Genomic DNA, 20,234 nt, shown 5'->3' with positions numbered 1-20,234 from the left:
ATTATATGCAAAAAGACTGATTTTCATAGTAAGACACCAAACTGCACAGTTGAGTAGTGTGGTCCGAGTTGAAATGTTTTATTCAATGAAAGTATCCATACTGCCAAACCCACAGTATTCTAATCCTACATTTAAAAACGGAAGACTGCATCCACTCATTCAGATCTTTTCTGCTCTCCCCAATACACGTCAGAAGCTGGTTTCCAACCTCCTTTAGTTCAGGGAGAGCTGAAAGAGTTTTGCCATCAAAGGTACAGGCAGTATGCAGCGGAGAAACCATAATGGACGAGATACACATGTGGTTTCACTCACACAGACGAGACAAAAACACGAAACGCACCCAAAAGTCTGGTGTCTACAACTAAAGACGTGAAGGGCTCCTACAGCAGCCCTCTGAGTGTCATCTGTTACACACGGGTCCCTTCGTTCAAGCTTCGTCGGGGTGAAAAGCGTAGATCAGGAATGTTGTGACCTAATATTAGTGTTGTCTGATGCAAACGTCTGCATTTCTAGACGCTTCCCAAAAATTAAACTATTCTGTCATGATCAACACTGTAATAAATAATGTTGAGTGTATTGAAAATACATTTTTCGAGCCATTTCTAAATGCTCTTCTTTCGTTCTGTGTGACCTAGTAAATATGCATTTGCTGCACTCTCTGAAGAAGTGAGCCATCACTAATGCATTGTTTGACAAGAGTATAGTGCGTGTCCTTGGCCAGGGCATCTAAGAGGAACAAGGTGAGGGTAGGTATTCAAAAATAAATAAATAAATCAAGCCAGGATTATTGCACTCTTCAGCTTCCTATGCCTCGAACTCCAGGCCCAAACCCAGTTTGTGGCCACCTGCGTTAATGTTCTTCCCATCCAGAAGAGCAGAAAGGGTCAGCTTAATACCTGAACCGAGAGAAGAGGGGAAAAGTTAGACAAGGAACGATCACATCCAAGAGAGCTGACTGAAAACAACAGAACGGCATATACACTGCCATAGTCTGGGATCAGTAAGATTTTAAACGTTTTTTTAAAGAAGTCTCTTCTGCTCATCGAGGCTGCATTTATTTGATTAAAAATACAGAAAAAAAACTATAATATTGTGAAATATTATTGCAATTTAAGATAATGGTTTTCTATTTTATGGTACTTTAAGATATAATTTATTTCTATGATCAAAGCTGAATTTTCTTCAGTGTCGCATGATCTTCAGAATCATTCTAAGATGATGATTTGCTGCTCAAGAAACATTTCTGATTCTTTTAAATGTTGAGCTGCATATTTTTCTGGAAACCGAGAATATGGATTAAAAAAATAAATTGAATTATTCCCAACTTTTGGCCACTAATGTACATGAAAATAATAAAACAACTGTTTTACTGTATTTTTGATCAAATTAATGCAGTCTTGGTGAGCAGAAGACACTTAAAAAAAAATTTGTTTTTAATCATGTATGGTCTAAAAAGCAGCTGTCATCTTTTGCTGCATGATAGCAATCACAAGCAAGTATTCTGCCATCTTTGCAGGAATGTAATATGCAATTGTAACATTTATCTTTAGCAGCACTATGAAAGTGAACATCAGGCACAACAATGCTAGTACAAGCGTAGATATCTATGGATTACACCGTGTGTCACATGACTCAACATGCATCATCATTTTGAATGCCTCTGTTTTCACGTTCAAAACTACAACATGAAAACAGACTATTCAACTGTATCCACTTGAGAAAGCATCTTCAAAGACTCTCAATAGCTATGTTTCCATCCAAAGTTGCGAATTTAACTTATGCGCAAAATTGGAATATCGCGTGAAACATTTGCGAATAAGCACTGTTTCCATCCAACGAGTCAAAGAGAACTAAATCGTCACTTCCTGATAAACTGCCACTAAATATCGCTATGAAAAGTAGGAGAAGCCACTGGGAAAAGCGAGCAGATGAAGCACAATAAATGCACTCATCGCTTTCGGAGGTGGATGCTGCTGTTTGGGAACGCAATCGTGTTAAGACAGTTGTGGGAGGCGATTATACAGAAATACTTTGACGACAGGCTTTAGCTCAGGCACTGCAGAACGACCAAAACAACATTTGAGATGCCGTGCAATGAGATCCGTCTGCTGGTTTCATTGCACAGACGTTTTTAATGCGCATAGAGGAATTTATAGGGCAAATGCATTTCCATCTCCCATTTTTCCGCATTAACTCTTTTAAAAACCAACTCAACTTTTTTTTCTTCAAAATCTGGCGTTTCTGAAGCGATACTTCAAAATGTGCATAAAAACAGGGTCATGAAAACGTAGCTAGTGTGGACCAAAGGCCAAATGTATCTGGATTAATGTGGACGTAGCCTCAACCCGCCCAAACACACTTTCCCTGAAGTTCCTAGCAATCCTTGCGACTGTGATTAGTTGCTTCAGCTGGGTTCAATTAGTACTGAAGCTAAACTCTACAGGATAGTGACCGTCCAGGAGCAGGAGTGGAGCTTTAAACGGTTGCATATGCATTTAAACAGGTTTAATAAACTCTGTGCACCTGATTCACATACTCACCAGGCTTCAAGGTTTGAGTATATCCCAGGCCGACGAGGCTAGAATTATTCACTTTGGCCTGCAAGACAGACGAAACATGCTTGACTGCAAAAGTCACTGACGACAAACATAACAGCACTACATTTCAGCCCTTTCAGAAAGCATGGGCTTATTTTTCATAACCAGCTGAACATCATGAAGACCAGGCTCTTCCTAGCGGAGCATGCTTCACAACAACATCTCATCCAAACTCGTCATTTTTAGGCTATGGTGTGTACACTAGGTATGTTTACGTGCATTCATTTGCTAATTGGAATGAATCCAATCCGATTTCAGATTCGGAAAGTTCTGCTTACATGACCCCTAAAAGTTGCAATCTGAATGCGATTCCGTTTACATGTGCATTACACGTATTACTGTTGTTATGATTATTCATGAGATTATACAACATGTTGTATGTTTTTTTATTAGCATGCATTAAGAATACTCTTATGGTGCATTATAAATGCAGGCTTCTTCATCTGGTGTTACAATGCATCATACTCGTAAAAGTTATAACCACAAATAGGTTAGTATTATAATGCATTGTAACTGTTATGTTCATTTATCAGATGATACAACAGGCTGTTTATAAGGCATCATGCATGCATTATAATGCATTAACAACACCCTTATAATGCATTATAAATACAGGCTTCATGGAAAGTGTTACCAGACTTATTGCACTCACATTTTGAATTTCAGATTAAATTCTCATTGCATTCTGCTTGGCTACATCACGTTGTGAATGTGTGCTATTCATTAACACTCTTGTTGTTTCTTTCACGTGCACAAAAGTTAAGGTTTGGTGCAACGAGGCCTTTAGTGCTGGGTTACATCATTATGCCAGGAGAAATGACTGCCTTGATCAGTGAAAGCAGCATGGTCAAAAACTAAAAGCGGCAATGATAGCTTACTGAGAAGGAAGCATCGGCATCGATCTGATACTTGGCAGCGATGCCAAAGCGGGTGTTGCTGTTGCCGGCGGTCCAGGCCAGGTTGACCGCCGTCTCCAGATTATCGTTCACTTTCTGGTAAATGGAGCCACCGAACTCTGTTCCATCATTCCTGCGATTTGAAAACACATCGCACACATCTTTTAATTAATAAAATGCACTGCAATGCAAAAAGTACACTGTTTCATCAACTAGATGATCATTTGTTTTCAACAATCAATTTCACTAAATCACATAAAAGAATGCAAAACAACATTGACTATACTTCTATTCCAAAGGATATTTCAACTCGAAACACGTTTCAATCAACTGAGATCCACAAAAGGGAAAACACACAGGGTTTCTGCAGGCTTTATGAATGTTTTCATTCCTCACGGACAGATATTTGTTCTTGTTTTAAGCATAAATTCACTTAATTTTGTTTAGAGTCTCAGAAAGCAAGACTTTATATCTTCAGTTTGCATCTCAAATAAAAGTAGGATGTTTTATGGCAATTTTATAGATACGAATGTTCAAATAGCAGATTTTTTTGTTCTGAATTCTTAGACTCCAAGCATTCCGTTTTTAACAATAAGCTTCGAGTTTTCAAGATGAAGAAATTTGGAACACCAAATTCTAAATTCTAAAATGGAATTCAATCACATTGTACAGTAAGTGGTTCAGAGGTCAAGCTTCAGGGTTAAACAGGAAAGAGGGTCTTGGAGACGTCTTTCAAGATGTTTAGATATTTGTATTGCAAAAAATACAAATTTAAAATAAACCACTGAGAAAGCATGCATACTTTAATGCCATGACTATGAATTTTAAGAATTTCTGTTCCAACTTGAGACCTTTTTAAAGTCTTAATTTATGGAAGGTTTAAATAAAAATAATTTTTTGACGTTATAAAATAAATTGCAGCATTTTTTTAAACATTTTTATTTATTACAAGGAAACACTATTTTATAAAAAAATAAAAATAAACGTTTTATTCAGTGTCTTGCCGTTTTTTAATGCAAGAATATAAATGTAAAAAAAAACTAAATTTTTGACTGCATATTTTTATTAAGAAGATTGCAGTGTGTCTTTGTTATATGCAGCCCTAAACACAACTGCACACAACTCCTTAAGATTTGAGCTTCAACGATATAAACAAGCACCAGACATCAGCATGCTGCTTCCTGCTGCAAAGCCCTTGACAAATCCAATCGCCGGGGAATAAACGTATATATAAATAACCCAGCTTTCCAACCTTGAGACAGACAACAGACTCGCTAGCGTAGGTCTGATGATTTTGCGTTTGGTACATACACGTTTGTGTGGAGCTGGAACTCGTCGGTCTTGTAGCCCACAGCGAAGTTGCTCTGGGTGACCCGGTTCCTCCCAGCCTCGAAAGTCATCTGGTACCCGGCCAGCCAGCCCTCGAAGCCCACGACCACGGCTCCGTGCACCGCGGTGCCATTGATGTCATAGTCCACATCACAGCCCAGATTGATGTGCTCGCGCTGGTAGCCGCTCTTGATCTTCCCGCTCTTCTTTCTATGGGAAGTCATGAGAGAAGCCAGTGAAACGTCAGAGGAAACTGTGCGGAGTTTGTGTGAAAAACCCCAATACTGAACGCAAGTCATCGCCTGATATTCTCATGTGCTTGTTTAACTAGGGCTGCACAACTAATCAAAACTGAAAATGCAATAAGGCTTAGCGCGATTATTAAATCACTAGACAGATTTAATTCAATAAATATATGCATGTTTCCGAGTGGAGCGCAGCACTGTGTTCATTTACACGTCAGCAGCTCATGATCCCCGGTGCGTCCACATGAACATGAGTCGTTTTAACATGCGTTTGGAAACACACACCAACCGTCTTCACAAACTTCTAATGAGAGGTGCTTATCAATGCAAGAGAAGCTTTAAAGGGATAGTTCACCCAAAAATGAAAATGACCCCATGATTTGCTAACCCTAGGTGTATTTGACTTTCTTCTTTCAGACGAAATTTTCATTTTGTATACATTTAAATGTCTGTGTTGGTTCATACTAACCTAATTAAAAAGCAAATTTATTTAACAAAAAAGTGGGTCTCGGCTTGATGACCATGGGAAAATGTGGGTCCCATGAGCAAACCAGTTGAGATAAAGCATATCACAAAATTTGTGAATGCCTGCAAATTTTATTGCATTTTAAATCACAATTTGTGATTTTTTTTTGTAAATTGTGAATTTGTCTTTTTTAGGACAGAGAAAATAAATTATATTAAAATAATAATAACCTGCAATTCTCCAAACTGTGCAGTTCTAGACTAGACTCACAACCAAAAACGAATGCATCCTTCCCTTTATATATTACATCTATACTGGAAATGCCAAACATCACTACAGCGACACTAATTGTGCTGTACATAGTGAACAAGTCACATACCCAGTGTTCGGAGAAAAGGAGGAATCAAACGTCAACTTCAGTCCTTTAGCCAGCTGAGGAGAAGAAAGCAGCACTCGTGTTAAATGACAAGAATGTAATTCATATCCAATCAAGTGGAGCTCAGCTTTCCGGGTCTGGTACCTGGTCCTCCAGAGTGATCTCCGTGCCCAGAGTGTTGTCAGTGTTCCACTTCTCAGTGAAGGTCAGGCCGTGTTCTGCCCACTTGTACTTGGTCTCCAGTGTTCCTGCTACCTTGCTGGTCTCGGTGTTGGCCGATCCGGAGCTCTTGAACTCCTACAGCACCAGGAGAACAGATGCGTCACATGCTGAGAATTACTGAAACTCAAATGAGCGAAAATGCAACGTTCAACTCCTCTAAGACCCTCTTTCCTGTTTAACCCAGAAGCTTGACCTCTGACCCACTTTCTGTACAATCCGAATTTCTGTATTTTGAATTTTACATTTTAGAATGAATACTGAATTTGGTGTTCCTTTAGCCTTACGGTTATAAACTGGATATCTGCACTCTAATGGTGCGTTCACACCAGACGCGAAGCGAATATGCGCATCGCGCCACTCGCTCTAGATTACTCACGAGATGTTTTTCGTGTCACTCGCGCGAATAAAAACAGTGCGATCAACCATGCTGGAGATGACTACAATCGCTCTTTTGTACCTATTGTCAAAAAGTCCCAAATACAATGGAAAGCCAAACGCCGATGTGTCTGGGTTCACAGAACCATCCAGAGGAGGATGAATAACGTTAGGATCCTGTATTAATGTGCGCATTAAATTTGACTACTGTATATATACATTGATATTACTATTATTTTTATTATTGATAGCAGCATCTCTGTAGCCATGCTAATAAAATACAACTACCACTACAACTGATTTTAATTGTTTTCCATGCTCCAGACCTATATAATAACAGACGGCTGCAATAATGCTCTCTTCTATTGTCTGATTCAACCAGACGTGCCTATAAGCTCTTCGCTGATTGGACTTTTTGAACTTGCACGAAAGACGCGATTGAGGCGAATATCTCACGTTCGTGGCAAACGCGTCGCGAATTCACCTCTATTCGCGTCTTTGTATGTAATCTACTTGCGCAAATAATTAAATTCGCGCTTTGTGTGAACACACTGTAAGAATTCAGAACAAAAAAATCTGCTATTTGAAAATACATGTAAATAAAATTGCCATAATTTTCAGTTTTGTTAAATATCAAATGTCCAGGATTCAAGTTTTTAAAAAAAATCTAATTTAGTGTTCCTTTAAAACTATATATGTTTTATATAGTGCCTGTGAAAACCCAGCTAAAGTCATTCTTTTGTGATTTACTTTTTTCTACATACTTCATAACGATGTAGAACATTCTGTGAAAATATAACCTTTATATCTTTAATATTGACTGAGTAAGGCCATGTCAAAGATTGAAATCATAGTGAAATTAATGGTTGAAATCAAACTTTGATGCTTGTTATCTGAACTCATAATTAGATTGAGACTTTAGTCTGGATTTTACAGACAGGGTCACATATAAAATGCATTGTACTATTCAATTTAGTTGACACTTGTCTATAACTCAAAATTACACAACTCTAATCATTTTGTCATATTTCAGTCTGCATATGGATTACAGCATTTGCAGAGCTACAGTTAGACGAGGACATCCGCACACACACGCCTTTCCAAGATAAACATCCATGGGTCAATTAGTGCAAACAAGTATGAAAAAACGTGGTGCACTTCCATGTTCATCTGATGGTCACTATCTGCTTCTGAGGGCCACAGATTCATTCTGTCCATTGTAGCGATCATGTAGTTTTGGGTTATTATCTCTGATAAGGCTGGGCTGACAATATCAATTAATCCATCTTCATTTTGATGCAACTATATGGATTCTAAAATTCCAAGATCGATCTTTTAATCTATACTGTTTTCCGTTGATGAACAGAACTTCACTAACATTATTTGTAGCACCTGCCATCCATCCAATAATCGCCATGAGCTTTGTGTTGCATCACTTTTGAATAGTGGCTGACCGATATATCGGCCGATATTTGGCATTTTTCAAATATCGGCAGATACGTTTTTCCATTTGAGGCACATCTTTTATTATGAAGGCATGCCGGACTTTTATTTTGACGGCGCTGAGAGCAGCAGCGCCTGAGCGCACACCGCTCACATTCTCCCTCTTGTTCGCCGTCGTCGTTAACAGTTCTGTCTAATATGGATAGAAGTCTGTCTAATAATCAGCCAGAACTGTTAAACAAAGGAATTAAAATGTATACAAAAAGTATTATAACGATTGCTTTTATATTGTTAGTAATAGAAAGGCAAACATTATAATACTTTCTTGTTTGCTGTCAGCATTCAGCAAATACGCATTTATATAATTTAAACAAATCTTTGAATGTCTAATAAACATCAAAAACCTTGTAAACTTAGTCAAATCCAGCTGTGAGATCTTGTGAAGTGTGCATTTGTATCCTGCATGATCGCATGCTCTCTGCGTGACTTTCGGTCCGTGCAAAATGAATGCTTTAAACATTAAATTCGTGATTTCAAATTATGCTGCGCTTTATGCATTTGCCCACTGTCATGTTCATGACATTTTCACTGTGTGCTGTATGTAAAATGAGTGTTACATTGGCTTTATTTGGAAAAAATATGATTCAAAATGCACACAAACTTCCCAGAATAGCCTACTGAGTGCTCAGTTGTTTACTTCTTTTAATTTGTAAAAAATACTTCGTCATCTAAAGTATAAGTATGTTTATTTTACAAATTTATGTTTTAATCCATTTTCAAATGCTTTCAAATTTCTTAAATATTAATTAAAATAAATACAATTATATCGGCCACCCTGCTTTCCAAGATATCGGCATCGGCTGTCAAAAAAAAACCTTGTAAACTTAGTCAAATCCAGCTGTGAGATCTTGTGAAGTGTGCATTTGTATCCTGCATGATCGCATGCTCTCTGCGTGACTTTCGGTCCGTGCAAAATGAATGCTTTAAACATTAAATTCGTGATTTCAAATTATGCTGCGCTTTATGCATTTGCCCACTGTCATGTTCATGACATTTTCACTGTGTGCTGTATGTAAAATGAGTGTTACATTGGCTTTATTTGGAAAAAATATGATTCCCAATGCACACAAACTTCCCAGAATAGCCTACTGAGTGCTCAGTTGTTTACTTCCTTTTTAATTTGTAAAAAATACTTTGTCATCTAAAGTATAAGTATGTTTATTTTACAAATTTATGTTTTAATCCATTTTCAAATGCTTTCAAATTTCTTAAATATTAATTAAAATAAATACAATTATATCGGCCACCCTGCTTTCCAAGATATCGGCATCGGCTGTCAAAAAACCAATATCGGTCGACCACTACTTTTGATATGAAACAACGCTTTCAAATTCTGTCTATTTTTCAAGAAAATAATAGCTCTAGAAAGATGCATTTTGCTAAATATATGCACCGGGGTTATTATAGTTAACAAAAACTAAAACCATTAAGAAAAGCTACTTAAAATAAACTTTAACTGAAATAAAAAATATGAAAGAAACTTAAAAATGTTTAATTTCAGCAAGTTGCCAAAGCAACATTTAGTACATTTACCTTGATGTACTAAAATAGCTAAAACTGAAATAATAAGTAATAAAAATTATATAGACATTAAAAAATAAATAAAAACAACTTTAACTAAAATTACAATTAAAAGAGAAAATAAACACTAATTAAAAATATTATATAATAGGATCTCAAAAATAACACTGATATAACACTATAATACATATACATTTTATTTTTAATCAACCTGTTAGTAATATTTTATCTATTTTGTATTTATGCTTATATGCAAGTCTGAATAAATCTCTCATGAAAACAAGCTATTACAGCCACTAATTAAATTTACTATTATTTCAACAACAAATTGGAGTAGAAACATACAGTAACTAAATATACAACCTTCCTTATGTGCAATTAAAACATTTTTATATATCTTTTTGAGTGTTGATTATTCTATCGGGAAAAAAAGCAAGTAAATTTTGGCTCTGTTGTTAATTTTAACCTTAAATATTACAGTAATGTACCAAATGACAGGCTTCCCTGTACAGTATTTTACAGCCTTGAGACATTTTATCTATACAAATCAAGAGCAAACATGAAACATTCTGGCTTTTCAAAACGTGACATCAGTAGTGTTTCTACTGTATGATTTCAATGACATCTGGACAGAAATCACATCAATATTTCATCAAGTTTGGACTGAAATCCACTGGCTACTTACCAATCCATTCTCTGACCTCGTTTTCAAGTCCAACTTGATCAGACCAAAACCTGCAAATGACACATTGCACATCACTGATGGCAGAAACCGATCCGCAGTTTCACACAGCCAACGGCAAATCATTTCATAATATTTTATTTTAGTGTGAAATAGTTTTTCCCTGTCTGCTGCGAGGAGTTTTAATAGAGCGCAAAAGTCGGCTTCCCAAAGAAAAAAAAATCCCATTCATTTTCTCCACAGGGGAATTCATTTAAGGTTAACTTATAATTTACCATTAAAACAGACCTACCGTGAGCTACAATGTTGTTAATCGACGGTTCGACAAGCGTATGCCAATCAGAACTGATGATTTCAGTTTATTTTCTAAATAATCGTGTTCATCAGCGGAATTCCTGGTGGGAAAAAAACAACATTACCCATGATTCTTCTCACCAATCAGAGAAGCGAAATACGTAAATCATGCCAAAATAACTCTTTAGCTCCGCCCACTGACACAAAGCACTGTGAATGAAGTCAGCGAGTCTCCATGCATCATTTCTCTACTGATATTTTGAGTACGTCGTGCACAATGCTTCATGGGAATGTAGTTCTTTCCCCTCACACTAAAGCTGGTCACACTCTTGTCTTTTTGTCTGATATTTAGATGCTTTTTTTGCTTCAGATCAATGTTTATAGGATCATGGCTTATAACGGGCAGACACTAACATATCGTAATCCATTACTGATTCCAGATTACATGACACAAATTGTAGTCAGTGTTGTAATCCATTACATTACACATTTTATGTAATATAATCAGACTACTTTTTGATTACTTTTGAGCTAACTCGTTTATCGCATTGATTTAAAGCGGTCATGTGATGTTGCTAAAAAGAACATTATGTTGTGCATTTGGTGTAATGAAATGAAACGTGTCGATTTTTACAAAGCTCATCGGTCTGAAAAGCGAGGTGTGCTCTGATTGGCCAGTGAGCTAGTGCGTCGTGATTGGTTGAATACCTCAAGCGTGTGCCAGCGGAATTCCTGGTGGGAAAAAAACAACATTACCCATGATTCTTCTCACCAATCAGAGAAGCGAAATACGTAAATCATGCCAAAATAACTCTTTAGCTCCGCCCACTGACACAAAGCACTGTGAATGAAGTCATCGAGTCTCCATGCACTCGCACAGAGACTATATGCATCATTTCTCTACTGATATTTTGAGTACGTCGTGCACAATGCTTCATGGGAATGTAGTTCTTTCCCCTCACACTAAAGCTGGTCACACTCTTGTCTTTGATATTTAGATGCTTTTTTGCTTCAGATCAATGTTTATAGGATCATGGCTTATAACGGGCAGACACTAACATATCGTAATCCATTACTGATTCCAGATTACATGACACAAATTGTAGTCAGTGTTGTAATCCATTACATTACACATTTTATGTAATTAGGGAGAATCGATAAATTATGAATAATATGTAATCAGTAAAAAAAGTAACTCTAATCCGACTATGTGCGGCGTGTGCATTGTGCGTGTATGCATCTCTAATATAAAACCAGATGAACTCATACCATATCCTTTAGTGAAGATGTCCCTGGCGGACTTGCCCAGGTCTACATATGTTGGAGGAACAGCCATTGTCTGAAACACAGAGAGAGTGAGGTGAAGGTCAACCAGAGGTCAAGTGAACAGTCAGCACACAGCAAATCACAATCAACCTCATATAAACCCACTGACCCTCTTCAGCACTTAGTGAGGAACATACTGCGTTTTCATGACATCCCGCCTGCCTTTCGAGTATCTGTGCATGTGGAAAACCCACATTATACTGTGACCAGCCGATGCTGATCATCGCAAAATGGCCAGATGCTGGCGGACAGAGGACTACTTGCATCCCACCCATGCATCACAGCCAGGCCTGCTCCTTCAGCACACCATACACGATGCATGCGAGTCTCTGAGTAAACTGGATGCAAACGAAATAGCAGAACACAATGCAAACTCTGATCTGCGTGTGAAGGAGATGAGGAGCTCGATGGCGCAGGTTTAGGCCACTATCAGAGCAGACAGATGAGCACACAATCAGCCCTTTCCACTCATGCAATATTGCAATACTTCGTGAGACAGGAGTCGCACGAGCGCAGGATACATGCAGTTTAACCGTGCGCGTTTGATCACGCTAGCATGCGGTCGGAGCACATTCACACATGCGGCAAATGCATCAGTTGTAGCATTAACGAGTGATTCCGGCCCCGCTCGCGACGTTAATGCGCCGCATCGCCGCCGCACTCACTACAGACTCACGCGAGAGCCCCGGGCTTTGACGTTCACCGCAGGACGAAGGTCGTGCAATTGAACAAACCTGTGTGAAGTCGTGAGGACAGGACTCAGCCGAGAGCATGCGACGTGCAGAGAACTACGCAAGAGCGTAACGCCACGCCTGCAGAATAATCTCGAGCCTCATCTCAGCGGATTGCACATCTTCTTCTTTTTCTGAGCTTTTGCAACTTTTAATTATTGCATATCGCCACCTACTGTACAGGAGTGTGTAAAGGGAAAGGGGGGGGGCATAGTTTGCTTACCTATTCTTATTAATGTCTCCCTCTATTTCTAGTTTTTTTTTATTTTTTTTATTGTAGTTTAATTTATGCAACACCTCGAGATGAAACTACATCTGGATTTTTTTTTTTCTTTTATGAGGTTGTAAGGAAATATTTATTTATTTGCTTACTTCTTATTAATGTTTCTGTCTGTTTAAATTGTAATAATTGTTTTAATCATTGTTATAATTTTATTTATTGTATTTTAATGTATTATTTAGTTGTTGTAATTATTTTGAATATATATATATATATCATTTTGCGTTTTGCAAAGTCCGCTGCTTCAGTATTTGTAGATTATTTTTCCACGTGTTTCTATGGTATACTGAAAAACAATGATAAGCATATCATAAGTTTTAAAGGCTTTTATTGGCAAAAAAATGTACAGAGTTGACCCTTGTTCTTCATAACCTCTGCGATTCGCTCTGGCATGCTGGATATCAGCTTCTGGGTCAAATCCTGACTGATGGCCATCCATTCTTGCCTTATTAGTTCTCGGAGTTGATCACGATCTGTGGGCTTCTGCTCGTCCACTCGCCTTCTGAGGACTGACCACAGGTTCTCTATGGGACTGAGATCCGGGGAGTTGCCTGGCCACGGATCCAAAGTTTCAATGCAATGATCTTCGAGCCACTTCTTTGTCGCTCTTGCTTTGTGACATGGTGCTCCATCATGCTGGAGAATGCACGGATCATCACCAAACTGCTCGTGGATCGCTGGAAGAAGTCGCTCTTGCAGGACGTTTTGATACCATTCTTTATTCCTGGCAGTGTTTTGGGGCAGAGTTATGAGAGCGCCCACTCCTTTGGTTGAAAAGCAACCCCACACATGGATGGTCTCAGGATGCTTCACTGTTGGCTCGACGCAGGACTCATGGTAGCGTTCACCTTTTCTTCTCCGAACCATCGATTTCCCAGATGCCCCAAACAGTTGGAAGGGAGCTTCATCAGAGAAAATAACTTTGCACCAGTCTTCCGCTTTCCAATCCTTGTACTTCCTGCAGAATTCCAGTCTGTCCTTGAGGTTTTTCTTGGAGAGAAGTGGCTTCTTTGCTGCGCTTCTTGACATGATGGCTGCACGTGTTTCTTTGGAGGTAACCATTGCTAACAAGAACACAGTAGGCTAGTGATGTTATGCTGGACATTGAAGCTCTGAAGCTTGTATCAAAAACAACAACAACAACACTTTTCACATCAGAGCACTGTATACAGGGTTGCCAGGTTTTCCGGGAAAATCATGTTCGGGGGGGTTAAAATACACGTTTTGTGGTGGGTCCCCCTGGTCAAATTAGCATTTTAGGGGATAAATATCACGTTATTGGGGTCGCAGCCCGCGGACATGAAAAACAACCCGCGGTAATAGTGTTAAAGTAGGCTATCCCAATTCTACGGGAAAACCGCGGACTTGGCAACACTTGCATCGAGCTTGATTCGTCTTGCCAAAAGCACGTGATCTATGACGTTTGAAGCGTCGTACGTCTGAAAACCACGTGACTGCTTCAGAATGTAGTTCAAACGAAGTTATATTACTTTATAATGCGTTAGCAATTTTATTTTTTTTCAATATCGTAATTAAATATTTAGCTCAAATTAACTTTGCCCATGAAATAACAGCGGCTGTGCATTTTTATGAACATTTTTCCGATCAAATTGTGTTGAAAGCTTTTTATTATTTTTTTTATATATATTATTATTATTGAAATATTCACACTCAACATTTTACATTAGCCAGGGGGTGAAGACAAGGAAAGAAGGATATAAAATGACATTGAAATGTTAAAATAATAATAATAATAATAATAATAAAATAAAAACATGGAAATGCTTTAATACACTTAACAGCTTTCTTGTTTATCAGATTATAAATAGATTTTAGGCATTGTTTAACTTCTGATTTAAAAATAAAAAATAATGGTTTATAATCCACATACTTGCATTTATGTATATTAAAATTTGCCAATAACCAAATTAATCAAATAATATAAATAATAAGTAAGTGATGTTTATCTAACAAACCAGCAGATATCTAACCAAAATCTGGTTGAATAAAGAAAACTCCAAAACAAATGAAAAAACGTTTGTTTGTAGACCACAAAAGTGACACAAATTCAGAATAAGTTAACAGAAGACCTTCTTGGTTGAAAAGTTGGCTCACCAAAACTATATCATTAGAAAACCAATAAAAAAAACAAACAATGATTTAGATTTGTATAAAATATGTTTATTATTCCATATGAAACATCTATTAGGAGAGAAATAATGTTTATAGATTAAAGTCCAGCAGAGAAGCATTTGTTTGTGAAAATTAGATCATTTTAACAGACGTTTAGAAATACTGTAGTTATAAAGCAAAATAAAATGAAGACCTCCGACCTGTGAGAAAATACAATGAGGAATAATATTCCATATACTAGTTGTTTTTTTATTGTTTATACACTCTAAAAAATGCTGGGTCAAATATAACCCAGCACTGGGTTAAAAAGGGACAAACCCAGCTATTGGGTTGTTTTGACCCAGCGATTGGGTTGTTTTGACCCAGCGATTGGGTTGTTTTGACCCAGCGATTGGGTTGTTTTGACCCAGCGATTGGGTTGTTTTGACCCAGCGATTGGGTTGTTTTGACCCAGCGATTGGGTTGTTTTGACCCAGCGATTGGGTTGTTTTGACCCAGCGATTGGGTTGTTTTGACCCAGCGATTGGGTTGTTTTGACCCAGCGATTGGGTTGTTTTGACCCAGCGATTGGGTTGTTTTGACCCAGCGATTGGGTTGTTTTGACCCAGCGATTGGGTTGTTTTGACCCAGCGATTGGGTTGTTTTGACCCAGCGATTGGGTTGTTTTGACCCAGCGATTGGGTTGTTTTGACCCAGCGATTGGGTTGTTTTGACCCAGCGATTGGGTTGTTTTGACCCAGCGATTGGGTTGTTTTGACCCAGCGATTGGGTTGTTTTGACCCAGCGATTGGGTTGTTTTGACCCAGCGATTGGGTTGTTTTGACCCAGCGATTGGGTTGTTTTGACCCAGCGATTGGGTTGTTTTGACCCAGCGATTGGGTTGTTTTGACCCAGCGATTGGGTTGTTTTGACCCAGCGATTGGGTTGTTTTGACCCAGCGATTGGGTTGTTTTGACCCAGCGATTGGGTTGTTTTGACCCAGCGATTGGGTTGTTTTGACCCAGCGATTGGGTTGTTTTGACCCAGCGATTGGGTTGTTTTGACCCAGCGATTGGGTTGTTTTGACCCAGCGATTGGGTTGTTTTGACCCAGCGATTGGGTTGTTTTGACCCAGCGATTGGGTTGTTTTGACCCAGCGATTGGGTTGTTTTGACCCAGCGATTGGGTTGTTTTGACCCAGCGATTGGGTTGTTTTGACCCAGCGATTGGGTTGTTTTGACCCAGCGATTGGGTTGTTTTGACCCAGCGATTGGGTTGTTTTGACCCAGCGATTGGGTTGTTTTGACCCAGCGATTGGGTTGTTTTGACCCAGCGATTGGGTTGTTTTGACCCAGCGATTGGGTTGTTTTGACCCAGCGATTGGGTTGTTTTGACCCAGCGATTGGGTTGTTTTGACCCAGCGATTGGGTTGTTTTGACCCAGCGATTGGGTTGTTTTGACCCAGCGATTGGGTTGTTTTGACCCAGCGATTGGGTTGTTTTGACCCAGCGATTGGGTTGTTTTGACCCAGCGATTGGGTTGTTTTGACCCAGCGATTGGGTTGTTTTGACCCAGCGATTGGGTTGTTTTGACCCAGCGATTGGGTTGTTTTGACCCAGCGATTGGGTTGTTTTGACCCAGCGATTGGGTTGTTTTGACCCAGCGATTGGGTTGTTTTGACCCAGCGATTGGGTTGTTTTGACCCAGCGATTGGGTTGTTTTGACCCAGCGATTGGGTTGTTTTGACCCAGCGATTGGGTTGTTTTGACCCAGCGATTGGGTTGTTTTGACCCAGCGATTGGGTTGTTTTGACCCAGCGATTGGGTTGTTTTGACCCAGCGATTGGGTTGTTTTGACCCAGCGATTGGGTTGTTTTGACCCAGCGATTGGGTTGTTTTGACCCAGCGATTGGGTTGTTTTGACCCAGCGATTGGGTTGTTTTGACCCAGCGATTGGGTTGTTTTGACCCAGCGATTGGGTTGTTTTGACCCAGCGATTGGGTTGTTTTGACCCAGCGATTGGGTTGTTTTGACCCAGCGATTGGGTTGTTTTGACCCAGCGATTGGGTTGTTTTGACCCAGCGATTGGGTTGTTTTGACCCAGCGATTGGGTTGTTTTGACCCAGCGATTGGGTTGTTTTGACCCAGCGGTTGGGTCAAAACAACCCAACAGCTGGGTCAAAACAACCCATTTTATAGAGTGTATATGTATACTGCTAATGTTTACTCTATTTTGTGTATTGTTACTTGTGAGCTTTTCTATTGATGTGTTTTATGTTCTCCTGAAGGTGTTTGTACAGTTTGTTTACTGTTTAAAATGGTTGTAAAATTTTATTAAATTAAATGTAAAATGTAAATAAAATTTACATATTTTTATTTTTAATTTTATTAAATTAAATGTAAAATGTAAATAAAATTGCTTATGATTACACCCGTATATGTATGTTTCTTCTCTGGTTTGAACTCCTGAAAGTGTTTGTACAGCATTCAAAACTCATCAAGAGACAAGAGTTGCTCCGGTATCTAAGTTACAATAAGGCTTTGAATGTTTTTGCGTTGATTTCAAACACTGTGTTCAAAACTGTCTGATTTAGAATGATTTTTGTTTAAATTGTCTTGCAAACTTCACTATCATATTTTTTGTAATATCAGACTTGTAACATATGTTACAAGTAACTAAGTAATGCAATTAGTTACTTTTTAATGGAGTAACGCAATATTGTTATGCATTACTTTTAAAAGTATAACTTTCCCCAACACTACATGTGTTCAGTATGTGATATTATCTCCCAACAGCCAGTTAAAAAAAGAACACAATGCAGTCCAGGCTGGAGAAAGAAAGGCTCTGCTTTTAGTTTTTCTTAAGCAACCAACCCAGGTTTGAACTCAATAGGTAGCCAGTGCAGAGACTGTAGAATTGGGGTAATATGATCATATTTTCTTGACCTGGTAAGGACTCTAGCCGCTGCATTTTGGACTACCTGTAGCTCGTTTACTGAAGATGCAGGACAACCATCTAGCAGTGCATTACAGTAGTCCAGTCTAGAGGTCATGAATGCAATGTCCTCACTAATATAGTTAAACACATGTGATAAATCTTTATTCTATATAAAACCAATATTGGACATCAAATGCATAAATAACCTATGAGAACAACCAAAGTATATTATAACCAGTTAACCACTGCAGCAAAAAATATGTTTTTTTTTCCAATTATGTGCATGAGCAGCGCCACATGCTGTTATTATCAAAAGCGTCCAGATGATGGCAGTATTTTAGCAAACTGAGCTGAAGCTTCACATTCACAAAGCCAAGGAGACGTATTTGCATTGGCCAACATCAAGGAGATACAAATAATGTGCATTATTGTTATGTTATATGCATTCTTATAAATAATGCATTACTGTTAATGTATTAGGCGCGTATGATGTGTGGACAATTATAATACAAATAAGCTGTTATATAGTAGACTGTAGGTGTAATTGCTAAATTGTTATATTCTGTTGAATTTATTAAGATGGAATCAAATCTATAAACCAGTTTAATGGGGTTTGTATGTCACAACATAAATTATGTCACTGACTGATACAATTTAGTCTGGATAAATGCGCTCTGCTCTTGTGAATTCAGCACTGATGAGTGTTTTGTGTGATTGTTGCTGCTTTGGGTTGAAAGGACCATTGAGATATAACTTATGTTCAGTTTAAACAAGAGTTTGGCTTTATCTTCATAAGCATCTGATTAGTCAAAGACGGATGTCTGGTCATGTTTTTCTAACCTCACTTATTGTTTACTATTGTAATAGATGAGAAAAGAGGATGTGTGTGGGTAAGCTATTGAAGTATTTAAATATGTTAAATACAACTACCATCTCACAGACTCAAATAAATAGATCGGATACATGTTTGGTATGGTATTTTCCTGATACCCTACAGTGAGCATCTATAAACACCTTCTTTTTTTTTTTTGCATTTGTTGTTTAAGCCCCGTTAAATCATCTTTGCATATGGGCCCAAGCCTGACTTGCTGTGCCACTGGTCCCTTTCTCAAGTCTGTTAACAAGGAAGTAATTTTCTCGTTTATGATCATCAGAATCAGAATCAGAAAGAGCTTTATTGCCAAGTATGTTTGCACATACAAGGAATGTGTTATAGTGTCACAAGCTTCCAGTACACGGAGACAACAACAACACACAGATAATAAAAATGAGATGTGAATAAAATACACATGCATAAATATAAACCACAAAAAAATAATAAATTGTATGTACAGGTGTGGTATAGATGGAATAGGAATAGAATAAAATAAAATAAGTTGTAGGGATGTACTAGGGTTTAGGGTGATAAATAAGTATAAGGTTATTGCACATACTGTACTTTAATTGCACAATGGGAGAACATGAACTGTTCATGAGGTAGATTGCCTGGGGAAAGAAACTGTTCTTGTGCCTGGCTGTCCTGGTATTCGGTGCTCTGTAACGCCGACCAGATGGCAAAAGTTCAAAAAGGAGATGGCTTGGATGTGATGGATCCAGAGTGATTTTCTGAGCCCTTTTCCTCACTCTGGATGTATACAGTTCTTGGAGGGTAGGCAGGGGGGCACCAATAATCCTTTCAGCAGTCATGTGGCCATGTGACCCAGGCTGGCCAGTCATTGTGATTCATTTTAAAGCTGGAAGAGTTTGAGTTAATGTATAAACTTGGGATGTACGATATTGGATTTTTCAATTCATTTAGGTGATAGCCGATGCCGATACCGATATAATTCCTTTAATTTGGAAACAACACCAAGTCTATCTTGTGCAGAGATTATAAACTTTTATTTTTTTGGTTAGTTTTAAGCAAAAACCTACTTGTTAGAACTAAATAAAAATTATTAAAGTTATTTTTATAATGAGAGTACATTGAAAGCTTTTGGGGAAAAAACTACAGGTGCATCTCAATAAATTAGAATGTTGTGGAAAAGTTCATTTATTTCAGTAATTCAACTCAAATTGTGAAACTCGTGTATTAAATAAATTCAGTGCACACAGACTGAAGTAGTTTAAGATCAAAGCTGATTTTTATTTTTTCAGACAGATGCATTCTCAAATGGGATCCAAAGCCAACCCTGTGTCCGAAATCGCCCCCTATAACCTTAAATAGGGCACTGTTTGAGGGGACAGCCATTTTTAGTGATGTCCAAAACCACATCTTTTCTGCAGTGTGTGTGTGTGTGTGTGTGTGTGTGTGTGTGTGTGTGTGTGTGTGTGTGTGGGAGAGTGTGTGTGAGCGTGTGAGT

The 20,234-nt window shown here is 38.3% G+C and overlaps 1 protein-coding gene across 3 annotated transcripts; it reads right to left on the bottom strand.

Annotated features, from left to right (window-relative positions):
- Nucleotides 1-54: 54 nt before the first annotated feature.
- On the bottom strand, nucleotides 55-12,690 carry LOC107557296 (voltage-dependent anion-selective channel protein 1). 3 transcript variants are annotated; one of them, XM_016240675.1, is made up of 9 exons: nucleotides 12,567-12,690; nucleotides 11,776-11,845; nucleotides 10,216-10,265; nucleotides 6,054-6,206; nucleotides 5,913-5,965; nucleotides 4,805-5,032; nucleotides 3,476-3,626; nucleotides 2,541-2,598; nucleotides 55-896 (listed from the first exon to the last, which is right to left on the bottom strand). In XM_016240675.1, exons 1-9 carry the CDS (start codon nucleotides 12,603-12,605, stop codon nucleotides 805-807), a joined length of 894 nt encoding a protein of 297 aa, XP_016096161.1. In that variant the 5' UTR covers nucleotides 12,606-12,690; the 3' UTR covers nucleotides 55-804. The 3 variants fall into 3 exon arrangements, with proteins under 3 accessions (XP_016096161.1, XP_016096162.1, XP_016096163.1); XM_016240676.1 differs by lacking the exon at nucleotides 12,567-12,690 and adding an exon at nucleotides 12,509-12,562; XM_016240677.1 differs by lacking the exon at nucleotides 12,567-12,690 and adding an exon at nucleotides 11,942-12,462.
- Nucleotides 12,691-20,234: the final 7,544 nt, after the last annotated feature.

This window comes from Sinocyclocheilus grahami, unplaced genomic scaffold (genome assembly GCF_001515645.1).
Source record: "Sinocyclocheilus grahami isolate Dianchi unplaced genomic scaffold, SAMN03320097.WGS_v1.1 scaffold597.1, whole genome shotgun sequence".
In the NCBI taxonomy this organism is placed as follows: Eukaryota; Metazoa; Chordata; class Actinopteri; order Cypriniformes; family Cyprinidae; genus Sinocyclocheilus; species Sinocyclocheilus grahami.
The sequence above is the reverse complement of the archived record's forward strand: the minus strand, read 5'-3'. Positions and strand labels throughout refer to the sequence as shown.

Coding starts and splice junctions, on each gene's coding strand:
- LOC107557296 (XM_016240675.1), bottom strand. CDS start 12,605: ATGCTCTCGGCTGAGTCCTGTCCTCACGACTTCACACAG. Junction 5,966..6,053: donor AGATCACTCTGGAGGACCAG/GTACCAGACCCG, acceptor TCTTCTCCTCAG/CTGGCTAAAGGACTGAAGTT. Junction 897..2,540: donor TACTCAAACCTTGAAGCCTG/GTGAGTATGTGA, acceptor CTCTCGGTTCAG/GTATTAAGCTGACCCTTTCT.